Below are 14,205 nucleotides of genomic sequence, written 5' to 3'. Positions count from 1 at the left end.
GTCAAAAGATAAAGTTATAGAGTCCTCCTCTCTTTTTTAACATAAATTAGTTGACCACTGTAAATAAGACGTAAGTGACTTCTCGCTATGTCTTGGGAATTACCAGTCGTCTTCTGTTAATCTACAATCAGTACAGTTCGTCAGAAACAGTTAATCAGTAGATTAACAGGAGGCACTGCTTGTGCTTACAGAAGCAGCCAACATTTATGACGTAAATCAAAAGTAAAGTAAACTACAAGTTAGCCCAAAGGACATGAAGACAGAAAACTAGCAAGTTAGCTCAGACCTAATACCGGCGTGATAAGCCCGATGGCAAGAATAATGCAACAGCGCAAATAAAATGCTTTTAAGAGAATCAACTGGTAACGTGGCTTTCAGCAGGCGGAACACGCTTTGATTTCACCATCTAAAACTTTCCTTTAAATACTATCTTTTTCTGCCTCATTTGAATACGTGCGAACTAGAAATTAGCATTCTGACAGGGAAATGGAAAGCGAAAAAGATAGAAGAGCTAATTAACATAACTGGTCAATAAAAATAAATAAGTACTCTACAAAGTACGATGCTCAGTTATTAATTTCTGCACTAAGAGTAATCACTTCGTTTGAGAATGCGTTTATTTGTTATTACGCTTTTTTTACAGATTAAAACTAATAAGAAAAGAACCCAGATGACCGATAAGTATCTGGAATCCTCGAGGATGATAATTCCTAGTAATTTCTCTCCAAAGCCGCAAACTTTATCAGAATCAAAACACCATCATGTGTGAAGCTGCTGTAAAAAATAGAGAAGATTATAATTATTCACTTACAAACATAATGAACTTTTATTTATGCCCCGAAGAAAAATTTATTAAATAAAAGAAAGAGTATAAGTTGCCATTAATTACGCTTCAGTTTTGCCCCAATTCAAAAATTTTCAAAATTGATTAATATTTAGCTTCAATTAAAGTAGATTAAATAATGATTAATTAAACATGAGAGAATTATTTGAAAAAAATGCCTATCTGGAAATTCAATATTTAGTTCTCAATATATTTGACTTAACAAAGTGTAACCAATAGGAATGTATTACAAGTCTCAGACTTTAGATTTCGGATAAAAAATAAATATGAATTTATTTTCTTCTTTTGCCATATTGTTGCTTTTGTTTATTTATGCATTGATAAATATTTAGTAATCCAAATAAAAAATTTATCTAAAATATTTTTATTTTGATAAAACTTTTCTTTTTGGTTTTGTTAAAAAACGTTCATCAGCCCATCAGTTGTTTTCAAATCGAGCATTCGGCACACATGCAAAATGTGTTTGAAACCAATGCCATAGATTATGGTTTTTTTTCAATTTATTATTGAAGATAGAGTAAATTTTGTATAAAATGGTAGATATGCACATGTCTGCTGAGCATACTTAAACTAACTATATTATTTTATTTTTCATTGCCCCCCAGTGTCTCTGAAATGCTGCGTTTATTCAGAGCATATAGATTAATTAGTGCTCAAAACATAAGCAACGTTTCTGATTTTGGCCGCAATTCCCCAAAATATTCAACATGGGATTCACACTACAGAAGCAACAGCACTACAGAGGTACAATATAGGAAATTCACACTATGGAGGCACATGGGCACACTACAGAGGCACAATGTAAAGCTTAAAAGATGAGAAAAGTATACCAGGAATAAAATAAATTAAAAAAACATACGGTATGGAACAAATAGAAAAAGACTTTATTGACAGAATGGCGTTGGTACAAAAAACCGTCTGGTCGTCAAGAGGGAGAACAGCAAACCAGAGAGCTTTAGTAATGGATATGACCTCTCTTAACTGCAATGCTTGCGTTGTACCATCTGCCGATACTCAATACAAGATTGTGTTTCAGTTCTTGGGGCAAGAATTCCCATTCTTTAAGGAGAATTTGCTTTAGTTGTCGAGTGTTCTCCGAGGGTAACATCATGTCACCAACTGTCTCTCTATAGTATCCCACACCTGTCCAATGGGATTTAGATCACAGACGCATACTGGCCAATCCATTATGTGGATATTTTCACTGTCCAAGAGTTCCTCAACAGCATAGTTCTGTGTGATCCTGCATTTTCATCTATAGAAACAAAGTCGAGACAAATGGTTACCTGAAAAAGACGCACGTGAAGTAGGATAACTTCATCAGAGTAACGATCTCCGGAAACTGAACTTTCGTCAAAAATGAACGTCCTTACGTTCATCATAATGCCTCCCTATACAACCACGCCAGGACCACTCCAAAGGTCTCTTTCCCAAATGCCAGTGGGATGAAAATGTGTCCCTACCTCTGTACATATCAGAGATCAAGAATCGTTTTTCAGATTGAAACGACTCTCATTGGTAAAGAGGACGTGACTCCAATTGATAAAGTGCCCAGACTTTCTGTTCACTACACTACTATAGATGGCAGATGAATAAGCCAACTTTATGAAGTTGTCTGACCACAGCAAACCAGGACACCTGGCGTCCGGTTGCCGTGTGCAACTACTACCGCTGTATGTTTTCGTTCCCTTTTCACATGCAAGGCGGTATATCGGTCATCGGTCACCGTTGGTCTCCTTGGCTGACCAACCAAGATTTCTTGCAGTGTACCCGTCGTTTGAAAGGCTCTCCAAGCTGGTGAAACAATACCTATATATATTTCAAACTCTTGGGCGGCAGACTGAAATTACAGCCCTCCTCGAGCTTGCCGATCATACTAACACATGCAAAGAAGTCCTGATATTTTCTTGTAGTTATATTTCACTTACATCTCACTTTGATTTACAGAATAATGCCTGGAAATGCACCTTCCTTTCTTCTTTTTAAGTTGTCCAGTATCGCGTGCGCTGACTCCTCACGTTTTTGCGGACGTAACTGCTGATATATGCATATAAATCATCTGAGTTGGCTTTTCATTAACCTGTATTGATTGCAAGAAGTCCTTTCAACAGTTTCATGGAGAAAAATTGAATTTGTTGCTTAACACGCGTTCACGCCGGGGCCAATTTTTATGTTCTTCGCCGTGAGATGGCGCTTGAATTTTTGCCGCGTTTCATCTGGCGGCGCGCGATTATTACCTGTTCAGACCTGTATACGAGTTGTACGTTTGCAAATAGTTATTAATTATAATTGTTATTAAAAATGTTTTTATAATAAATAAACGTTCATTTTTAATTATTTTAATTTTCAGCGTCTAATAACACAATCGAATGCGTACCATTGGTGGCACGCGCCGCCCGATAAGACAGACTAGTGCGGGCCGCCGGTGGTACGCGCCGCCCGATGAGACGGACTAGTGCGGCCCACTGGTGGCCCACCCGGCGTGAACGTGTTAAGTTTTGCACATTAGTGTATTTTTTAAGGAGAGGCGTCAAGATATTTAAAGGCTCAAATGATATGTAGTTATGAATAAACTTACGTAATGTAATACTACAATAAAAACTATTAAGGGTAATTCATTTAAAATATGTGCGTGGGTAAAATGCTTTCAGAGTTTTCTCAGAAGCTGTTACGACATACATATCTGACAATAAATTATATTTAATTTTCTTTTCAATGCTTATTAATAAATTCGTTTTCTGTGCATAAAGAATTTTTACTTCTGTGATTTTTCAAAATAGCGAATGCAACTGAGGAACGACCATGCATTAAATATTTTCGCAATATAAATTATACTGAAATGTTGGAAGGTGTCGCACACATCCTCTAATGTGAGAATTTTATCAAATCAAGAGTTGTTAGTAATATAAAATTTTCGAAGAAGGCAGAGATGGGGTGGAAGGAGAAGCACACTCTGGTTACACTAGCTAATGAGAAAACAAATCGAACAGTCATGGGTTTCGAATTTAGCGAAAATCATTCAACAATGAAAAAGATATCATTAAACAAGTTCCTATATTATTTGTACCCTGCCAAAAACTTCTGCCAATAACTATTTTAACTTTTCGTGTAAAATAACTATTCATTATATGCGAGTACTCACTAATAGTTCTGACATAACGAACAATAGTTTCTCGAATTAAAGATAATAACTGTAGGTAAGATATTAAAGGTATGCGAATACAGTGAATCATTTAGTTGTGCAATTGAATGGTAAATTCGATCTGAACTTAGTGTCTAATGCTATACATTTCAAACCTGCACATACCTGTCTGTGTCGATTGAATATTTGTATCAATGTAATATTTTAAAGCTTTTAGTTTTGTGATAGTTATACTTAATGCTGCTACGTATACGACAGAGATATTTATTGTCTTTATTTAGTGTCCTGATAGAAAAAAGAAGTTGTTGCCATTTTATATGAGAGAAATCCTCGTGCACACAGAAGCTAGAAATAAAAATGACCAGTAGCGTCTTATATAATCTTATATATATATATTTATTTTTCATTAAGTACCAAAATTTACGCATGGCATTAAGTTAGAATACAATAAAATCAAGGAAAGTTTTTTTTTTTTTTTTTTTTTTTTTTTCATGTTTCGTTCGCCTTTGCTACTTTGATCAATTCTTTTTAAATGTATGATTTTGTATTCCGAACCTTAAATTCGAGGGATTTAATTATTAAATTAATAATTTTGTTGTAAGTGTTTATTTAAAAGTGATTCCCGTGAAACTGAAATCTTTCAAAGATAGATTGCAGTTTTGTTTCCCATTTTTATCTGATTTTTTTGTATTTTTAAAATAGTTTTGAAAATTTTTATGTTAATTTGAGGCTCTAATCTGACGTTCTCAGATTACCCTGCGCCCTTTTTTACTTCATTGAAGCGAGTAAAGGAAGTATAGTAATTACGAAAAATTCCGGGTATCGTATTTCAATGAAAATATCCATTTTGAACTGTTCCCGAATCCACTGGACGATTCTTTTGCGTGACATTTGGGTATACCGTCAGAATAAAGACTGTTTCTCCAACAATTTTATTGAAAATGTATTGTTAAATGTATTCAAAATGGACATTTTCATGAAGTCTGTACGTACGCATGTGTCTCGCATAACTCAAAAAAGGACTAACCATAGAAATTCGAAAGTTTGTATGCGGGACTGCTAAAACATCTAGTTGTGCACCTTCCCTTTTTATTGTAATATACTACCCCCTTACCTGGCTTAAAAGCCTTTGCTCAATCTCAATTTTCGAAATTCTTGGGTGCAGACAAATACATCTATTTGCAGAAGTGTTTAAATGGCGAAAATATTCGTGTTTTGGCAATGTAAAATTTTTAAAACATTGATTTTGGACAAATAACATAATCTAATTTTTAATGCTGTCTGTCAGTTCCTATACTTACATTTGGGAAAGGTTTATACTCGTTACGGGAAAAAATATAAGATGTTTCTCTCTCTCGTAAGGCAAAAATTAAACGGGGTATTTGATTTCGAAATTTGCAAATTTTGATGTCATTTTCAATTTGCCTTAACTGATCGGTGAATTAAGTTAGAATAATTCGACGAAATAAGTTTAAATGAAATGAGCAAAAAGTGTGTATAATTTAAGAGACCGTACAAGGAAGCATGAGGTGTCTACATCAGATTGTTTAATATTACACACGCATCCTTAATCACGAAATCCTTAGCATAATTCTTAAGCTAAGAAAGTTTCACGATTGCTCGCTAATTTTGCCTTCCTTTTCCCTTCGATAAAATCACTAAAAAAAAAAAAAATAATAATAATAATAATAATAATAATAAAAAACTCAGGCGCAACAGCCTTAGTTGGCCACGGCCTGCAGTGCCCCGAAATCTGCGTTCTTGACCTTGGGCCCCGGGGTGCGTCAGCATATGCCCTGGACAACTGGTTAGCCTGTCGCAGGACCCTCCGGTGTTTAGTCTCCAAGCGAACTTGGTACTGAATTTAACGACCCATTCAAGGGATGAAAGGCTGATGAAAGGCCTTGCCTAGCCCGGGGATCGAATCCCCGACCTGTGGTGCAGCTGTCTGACGCGCTAGCCACTACGATAAAATCACTAACTTAATTATTAATAATACCTTGAGGATTCAGAAAAATTAATAAATATTCGTTAGTTTACATAGATTTACCTACTATCTACTTTTACTTCCTTGTACGACGTAAAAAGGAGTCTTGTAATCGCGAAAAGTTTCAGCCATCATATTTCAACTAAAATATCCATTTTGACCGGTATAGAATGCAATTTAACGATGTTTTTGCGTGACATCTGTACGTAAGGACAAAATAAAAGACTCGTTTCCTACAAAAAAAAAAAAAAAAAAAAAAAAAAAAAAAAAAAGATTATAAAACTGATTTAAAATGAATTCTGAAGAGAATTTTTCGTGATGTATCTCGCATAACTCAAAAACGAGTAGCCTCAGGACGTTGACATTTTGTAAATAGGACTCTATAACATGTAGATGTGCACCTCGTATTTTGGTAGCAATCGGCCTCACCAAACGTATATAAATATATGTATATACATACATATATATATATGTCCACTCTGTTACTCAGCTCAGCTTCTTTACACTTATATTTTGTAAACTGTGCATTTTTTGCTTTAAAAATGATTGAATTATGTTGTTCTTATCTTCCGATTAAGGTTTTTATGCCTTTCAAAAATCTGCATGCAATCTCCACAACTATTGCAAAAATCTGCAATAGTTGTGGAGTTATCAACAATTTAAAAGTTGTTTAAGTGCGGCTAAGCCTAATTATTTTTGCGATGGCGGACATGTTTGTTTACATTTCTAACTTAAGAAAACAGCGGATTGGTTGCCAATCTAGAAAGAATAAGTTTCGAAACAACAAAGATAACGCCTTCATTTATTATTGCGAATCAAATAATGCTTAAATTATTCTGGAATTTGTTCTAGGAAATAAGTTTAAGATTTATTTCGCAATTTTTAATAAAGATATTTTGAGTTTTTATGTATTTTTGCCTTGTCGCAAAGTGAGAACTGAATTAATTGAATGAGAAATACTGAATCGTATGTGAAGAACTGTTTCTTTTTTGTTTGTTCGTTTGTTCGCTTAATTTCTTTTATACATCGTTTTACATTTATTATAGCATTTGAATAGAACATTTGGCAACGATTAGATAACTCCTCAGATGATTTAACTTTTGTGCATTCTGTGTTATAAAATGAATGAGGTGTAACGCTGTTTAGTGAATCTAGCGCTAGTGTGTCGCTATGGTAAACAAATATAGTAAATTTTAAAGAGTGCATTTATTCTATTGCGATTTATGCGCCATCGGCGAAGTAGATTTAATTCAATCCAATAAGTTTAAATGAAATGCAAGAAAAAATGAGTATAATTTAATATTCCGTACAAGGAAGTCATGACGTGTATACATCATTTCTGTTGTCGTCATAATCGGTTTTCATTCTGAAAGAATGTCGAGGAGACAAGATTCCAGTAAGTGTGTTTTTAAAGCTGGTTTCAGTTTTGGTAACTGCTATTTCACTCGCTTACAAAAGATGCGGCTGCAAAGGTAATTCTGTGGTGAAGGCTATTCTGATAGATGTTCTGTAAGCTTATTTCAGGAACTTGCAGATTTGATTGATGTTTTGTTAGGATAGTGTAAATGGGGTTATAAAAATAGTTACTATTGTCAATGATATTTTACTAGGTTATTTAGATATAGTTTCAATTCTGACGGACACTTGATTTAAGCAAATATGAATGTAAAGGAATTGCAATCATGTTAAGTGTTTTAGCAGATTAGTAAATGGAGTTGCACAATGGCTTGCCATAATTAAAGAGGCTAGGCTAGTTTCTTAAAATTGTTGCGTTTTTTTTTTCCGACTACAGTTGTTACGTTATTTTCTTCCTTCACGTTCGTACGAGGTTCGTTTGGATTTGGTGTGAATAATGACTACACTTGATGATGAAGTACCGAAACACACTTTATTTAGCCACTATCAATCAGGACAGCTCCAAAGTCACGTTTTACAGTCGTCGAAGATCTACTATACACTCGCTGGAACAATCAGCGACTCAGCCTTCAGGTTATCAGACTATAACGGTTGAAACAGCTTCACGGCAAAGCACCAGAGTACAGCTCCCGACTCTGCTTGGTCGTTCTCGGAACTCCACGTACTCTCGAGACTTTCCACGCTACAACTCGCGATGCACTCGACGACACACAAACCACAGCTCCCGACTCTTCGGTTCAGTCGTTCCCGGAGCTCAACACACTCTCTAGACGATGCACTAACCGCGATACACTAAAGACTTTCTCGATGCACTCAACGACCTACTCGGCACTCGCTGCCCGGCTGTCAACTCGATCGACTCCGCACGGACTGACTAACTCGAGACTAACTATCTCGCACTCTAGACGAGGCACTCTGACTGCGGGCCAGCAGGGTTTATATAGCTTTCGGCTAGTGTTCGAGAACATTATGGGCTAAACTGGTAAGAATTCGTTCCAGAAAGTTCTCCATCCGTCTATGGCATATCGCCAATTTTGTCGCCAAATGGGCGATTTCTCGCTAAATGTGACAACCGTGCCGTCCTTTGCCATTTTATGGCAACCCTAAAACTGCTTTGCGGGGAAGCCATCTCACTGCGCCTGTACTTTCGTAACAATATTTTAAAAATTAACAGTTCCATATGAATTTTTTCGCAGCATTCAAAAAGCAACTTTTGAAACCGCGCCCCATTCGAATGCTGTCGGGTTTTCATGGGAATGGGCTCGAATTTGGTGCGGTGTAAGCGAGTATTATCTAGCGAGGTCTAAGCGAGTAAGTATTATCAGCCTTTCACCTATTCCGATAGTTCATATTTGTCCTTCCATGCTGTTCATTACTATCGTTGGAAATGTTAACTTTCTCATGCTTCATGAAAGTGATATTTGAAAAATTTGAAGCAAAGTACAGCGTGTTTCTAAAAGAATATACGTATTTCGAATGCATACATTTATTAAACTGTATAACATACAAATATGAAACTTTATACACATATGTACGAACCTCTCAAGTTCAGATTACAGATGTTCAGTATGTTCTCCATCAACGACACGAACAGTATCACATCGTGCTCAAATTCCTCACACACTCGGGCAAGCATATCCGTCCTCACGGATGTTATGACAATACGGATCCGGTTCTTCACCTCTTCCAGGTTATGTAGGAGTGGTGGTACATAAACGTTGTCTTTGATGAAACCCCACAGGAAGAATCACAGGGTGTCAAATTCGAGAACATAAAATGATTTTAAACATGTCACTTGCCATTTTAAACATGTCACTGTTACCACACAAAACAGAAGACAACTAACATTTATCAGATATTAATATAAACTAGACTAGGTATTCTTTTCGCCAATAGCCGAGCCGAGGCACAGTGATCGATAGTTTGGACAAAATAACACTTTGTAATACGTATATTCTTTTTGAAACACGGTGTATATTGACGCATTCCAGTTTTGAATTATGGAGTGAGAAGCGGTACGAAAAGCTAGTCGCAACAGATCATTTCAAAGCACGTGCGAGCACCCTATAAAGCTATTTTATTACAGAGCGCTAATGAGCTACCCATATCGCAATCATAGTGTTACGAAATATACAGGTACGATAAGATAGCTTCCCCGCAAAGCAAGTTTAGGGCTGCCATAAAATGGCAAGGGAAGTCAAAGTTGCCACATTTGGCGAAAAATCGTCCATTTGGCGACAAAATTGGCGATATGCCATGGACGGATGGAGAATTTTCTGGAACGAATTCTTACCGGTTTAGCTCAGAATGTTCTAGAACACCAGCCAAAAGCTATATAAATCCTGCTGGTACGCGGAGAGTTAGTCTCGAGTTGGTGTCTCGTTTAGCAAGTCAACTCCTGCGGAGTCGATCGAGTTGACAGTCGGGCAGCGAGTGCCGAGAATCGAGTGCACCGAGAGAGTCTCGTAGTGTATCGTGGTTAGTGCATCGTCTAGAGAGTGTGTTGAGCTTCGGGAACGACTGAACCGAAGTGTCGGGAGCTGTGCTCTGTGTGTCGCGAGTTGTAGCATGGAAAGTCTCGAGAGTATGTGGAGTTCCGAGAACGAACAAGCAGAGTCGAGAGCTGTACACTAGTGCTTCGCTGTGAAGCTGCCTGCACCGTGACAGCCTGATAACCTGGAGGCTGTGTCGCTGATCGTGTCAGCGTGTTTATAGTAGATCTTCGACGACTGTAAAAGTGTTTTGGAGCTGTCCTGATTAATATTGGTACCTAAAGTGTGTTTCGATACTTCATCGAGTGTCGTCGTTATTCACTCAAAATCCACACGAACCCCGTACGAACGTGAAGGAAGACAATAACGTAACAACTGGTGTCAGAAGAAAACGCAACAATATGATATGGATTGCTTGTCTGCTGCATTATTTTGGGATAATATATTTACCATAAAAAACAAAAAATAATTACAAAAATTATTTATACAAACATGAAACATAATACCTGTCTTTCCACAGTTGAATATTAATAGTTTCGAAAAGATTGACAATATACCAAACTAAAAAGTAACTATTTTGCTGGACTTGAGTTCTTTTTAAGTTTAAAATATTTGAATTTTATGACATTGAAAGAATTAAAAATTTGTTCATTTATTATGGTATGATCATTGTTATTTAGTATCTTAATCCGATTTTCATAAATGTATTACAGCATTTTATGCATCATTACACTCATTCGTCTTCGTATAATCACGACCCATTTTCTTAAATCACCATTTCTGAGGAGGACCAATATTCCTAAGAACATAAATAAATCTTACTAATGAATTTGATCACTCTAAGATAGCCATCTCCACTGAAAGTTATAATTTCTTTCATGTTGATTTCCTTCGGTGAAACCCATGCCACCTTACTGTAACTGTAATTTTTATAAATGCTTTAATTAGAATACAATGTGTTGTGGTTGTAAGGTTTGTTAATGTTCTAATAGGTGTTTTACTGTACTTATGATATTCTGTTAGATGTTTTGCTAGATTATGTAGATGTGATTTCAATTCAAATAGACGCATCGTTAGAATAGGCTGACTGGAAAGGTAGCTATAATTGTACTTGATGTTTTATTAAATTACAGACGTGTCGAGTGCCTTGGTCTAAAATTAAGGAAGATTTCAGTACCTTTATGTTTGAAACCATTATCAAGGTTTTGGCTTCTACTGAGCTCTCATCTTAAAGTTGCAATGCAGCACCTGACATTGCAGAAATTATCAACTTAACTTGCAGAATAATTAAAGCAATACCTCCCGTATATTAATGTATTTTTTATTTCTTTTTAATTATCAAGATTAGCAGTGGGAGGTTTTAAGTCTAATTCTTGCTGAGGATACAAAAAATGTATCACTTTTCCAGACGAGAAAAAAATTTAATCAGAAAGGGCTTAGATTTTAATGGCTACCAAAAAGAGTTTATTATTATTATTATTATTATTATTATTTTCTATGCTCCCGCTAAGCTGTCAGTCTAAACGTCTGCTGCTGCGCTCACTCATGCTAACCCATTCTTTTTGTCTTTTTAACTTTATTATTAAGCATCATTTCCTTGGCATATGCATCCTTTCTTACACCATGTCCAGTTCAACAGAAAAATTACAAAAAATTTAAAAGCAGCATATATTTAGAATTCCCAATGAAGTGTTAAGTGTTAGCATACCATTTTATATTGTTTTCAGTCTCTTCTCAACTTATCATATCAATGCGCAGTTTTCTGAGCAAGATGGTTTGCGAAACTTTTTTTTGTCTTTTTCATTATTAACGTATTATCTGTTACGTTAATTAATTAAATATCATGTTTTTCGCCTTTACGCCACATAAAATTTAGCTGAAGAGCAAAATCACAAAATATTTAAAAACAGCATATATTTAGATTTTCCGATATACGGTCCCGCGAGCTGGAGATAACGATGTCTTAATCTGTACAGCGTTGCTCTTGATCGCTTTTAATGATTTGATATAAAATTCTTTTGATCGCTTTAATGATTTGATACAAAATGTACAATATAAAATTCGAAATTCAAAATTCTGGCTTCGAAGTGCACATGTTCGGGTGGACTTCGTAAGTCAAAATCTGATGGCCCTTAGGTTATCGTCGTTTTTTCACAGTGCGAGAAACATACATGCATTCATTCAGATAGTTCATTATTTAATTTCTTCAAAAATAATACAGAGGATAGAAGTTCATGACAACAGTTTGAAAAGTGCTTCAAACATTTAAAGTGATACGCCGCCAAATCTCGTTTCAAGACCAAGTGATAAGTGATAAGTGACGGTGGACATGGGCACTGTCCCTTTGCCATAGAGATTAATCAGTACAGCACCATGTCCACCCTTATCTAGAGTTGGCTAGAGAGGAGCCTCACGTGTGCCTCGCACCGAGCGCCCAGACGCAACGCCGGATCCATCCCAGGAGCAGTTCAACGAACCAAAGGGCCCCCGGGAATTTATTGAGACTAAAAAGAAGTTTCATTGTCATACAAGGGCAGTTGAACATATAGTTAATACCTGATGGATACAATAAGGTGGTGTACATAGGAGCAAGTGAAATTTATAATATGTTATAACTGCAATGGAACACTATGAGGCAAGAAACAAGAATGCATAGTCAGATTAATACATTGAAAGTACTATTTGCGTCCTTAATGCGATTATTATACGAGCTAGAGCAATATTTGCCAAACACGACACAGCGCCGTGTGTGGCCGTACGGGAGAATACAATGCATTGTGTATATATACTTAAATACAACGTTTCGAGACTAGTAGGCCATTCGGGCTGAAACCTGATACGCAGTCGCATGGACATCCGACCTAAGGTTCTACACCAATCAGAGTTTAAGGTATTTCTCCCGCCTTCTCAGCGTGCCTTTGTGGTGTGGTGGTCTGCACACTGGGCGCGTAGAGGTCTGTGGTTCGATTCCCGGCGAAGGCGTTGCTCATTTTTCATCTTTCCTGCTTCCAACAAACCTAATCTCTTTACAACCCTTTGGGCTAATAATATCAACAGTGGCGCCCGAATTAAAAATATGATGAACAATAACTCTACAATATCTTAATTTGTTCGACTGGTCATTAACTTCTCCACGGGTTACCCATGAAAGATGAAGAATGTAGAGAATTTAAGACACTCCTTCGGTGTGGTGAGTGGTACGTAACGTTAAAATCCAAGGCTTCGTGTTTGATTCCGTGAAAGATATAGGCTCTGGCTTCCCACTGCAGAGAGTCTTAACAGTCTCTGTAAGTTGATTGCTTCCGTTAAACTCTAAATTTTTCCAACAGCACGAAATTTTATTGTTTTCGTTTTTTCTTAGGGACGATGAAGGGTGTTCCAGAAGAAGAAGAGGAAGAGGAAGGAGACGAAGTATGGAGCTCCCTAACGACAGCACCACCCAAGCTCCCATGCACACTGGTCATCGACATGGCGGAAGAGGAAGATTACTGGGCGGGAATTCCTGAGCCTCCGGATGGCGGATGGGGCTGGGTGATCGTGGTCGCCTCCTTTCTGTGCAACGTTGTGGTCGACGGCATCGCCTACAGTTTTGGTATTTTTCTCATCCATTTTGTGGACTACTACAAGTCTCCTAAAGGAAAAACAGCATGGGTTGGATCTCTACTCACAGGGTGTTATCTTAGTGCAGGTATTTTAATTCTTCTATGATCATCAAGTAATAGGGTTTTATCTCAGAGTTTAGTTTTAAAATTATCACTGCTGCATATCACTGCTGCATCCCTGTGCAAGGCAATCAGACACAATAAACAAACATTCAAAGTAAATCTGAAAATTTCAAGTAGAGACTTCAGGTAACCTCAAAATTAGAAGTAATAATAGCTATTTCAAAAAAAATTATTAAAAAATAAATGAAAAATGAAAATAATAAATAAACAAATTTATAAAAAAAAGGGTTTAAAATCTGAAAGCTTTACATTTTATATTACGCCCAAAGGGGCATGTCTTTAACGTTTTGAATGTTATCTTTATTTGTTAAATATAATGTTCTTCGCACTTAAACAATAAAATTGAATTCAACAGCAATATCACAAAATATTTAAATAGAGCATATCATTAGAATTTCCGATACACAGTCTCACGAGCTGGGAACAAAATGTTTTTTCCGTACAGTATTGCTATTGCTGGCTTTGAAATCGTTGAGTTTGTTAATAAAAAATGGGTTGCGGTTTCATAGAATATGAAATAGATAATAAAACCAATACCAAATTTGCGCTTCCAGATGCCCGTATTCGAGTGGAGGACTACGTTATTCAAAATTTGATGT

General features: G+C 36.5%; 2 protein-coding genes across 5 annotated transcripts in view; one reads left to right on the top strand and one right to left on the bottom strand.

The window, feature by feature from the left end:
* The window catches only part of LOC118195308 (uncharacterized), a 294,732-nt gene that overhangs the window by 182,154 nt on the left and 98,373 nt on the right, over positions 1-14,205 (bottom strand). The gene's annotated exons all lie outside the window — the stretch shown is intronic.
* LOC118199623 (monocarboxylate transporter 12-B-like) overlaps positions 1-14,205 on the top strand; it is a 173,923-nt gene that overhangs the window by 111,068 nt on the left and 48,650 nt on the right. For all 4 annotated transcript variants that reach the window (XM_085811144.1, XM_085811143.1, XM_085811145.1 and 1 more), the window contains exon 2: positions 13,243-13,569. In XM_085811144.1, the coding sequence (XP_085667270.1) occupies positions 13,243-13,569 (327 nt within the window). The remainder of the gene's footprint in view (positions 1-13,242; positions 13,570-14,205) is intronic.

The sequence above is a fragment of the Stegodyphus dumicola genome, chromosome 2 (genome assembly GCF_044657685.1).
Source record: "Stegodyphus dumicola isolate Sdum_Otavi_A_Nest chromosome 2, ASM4465768v1".
NCBI classification, from domain to species: domain Eukaryota; kingdom Metazoa; phylum Arthropoda; class Arachnida; order Araneae; family Eresidae; genus Stegodyphus; species Stegodyphus dumicola.
The sequence above is the reverse complement of the archived record's forward strand: the minus strand, read 5'-3'. Positions and strand labels throughout refer to the sequence as shown.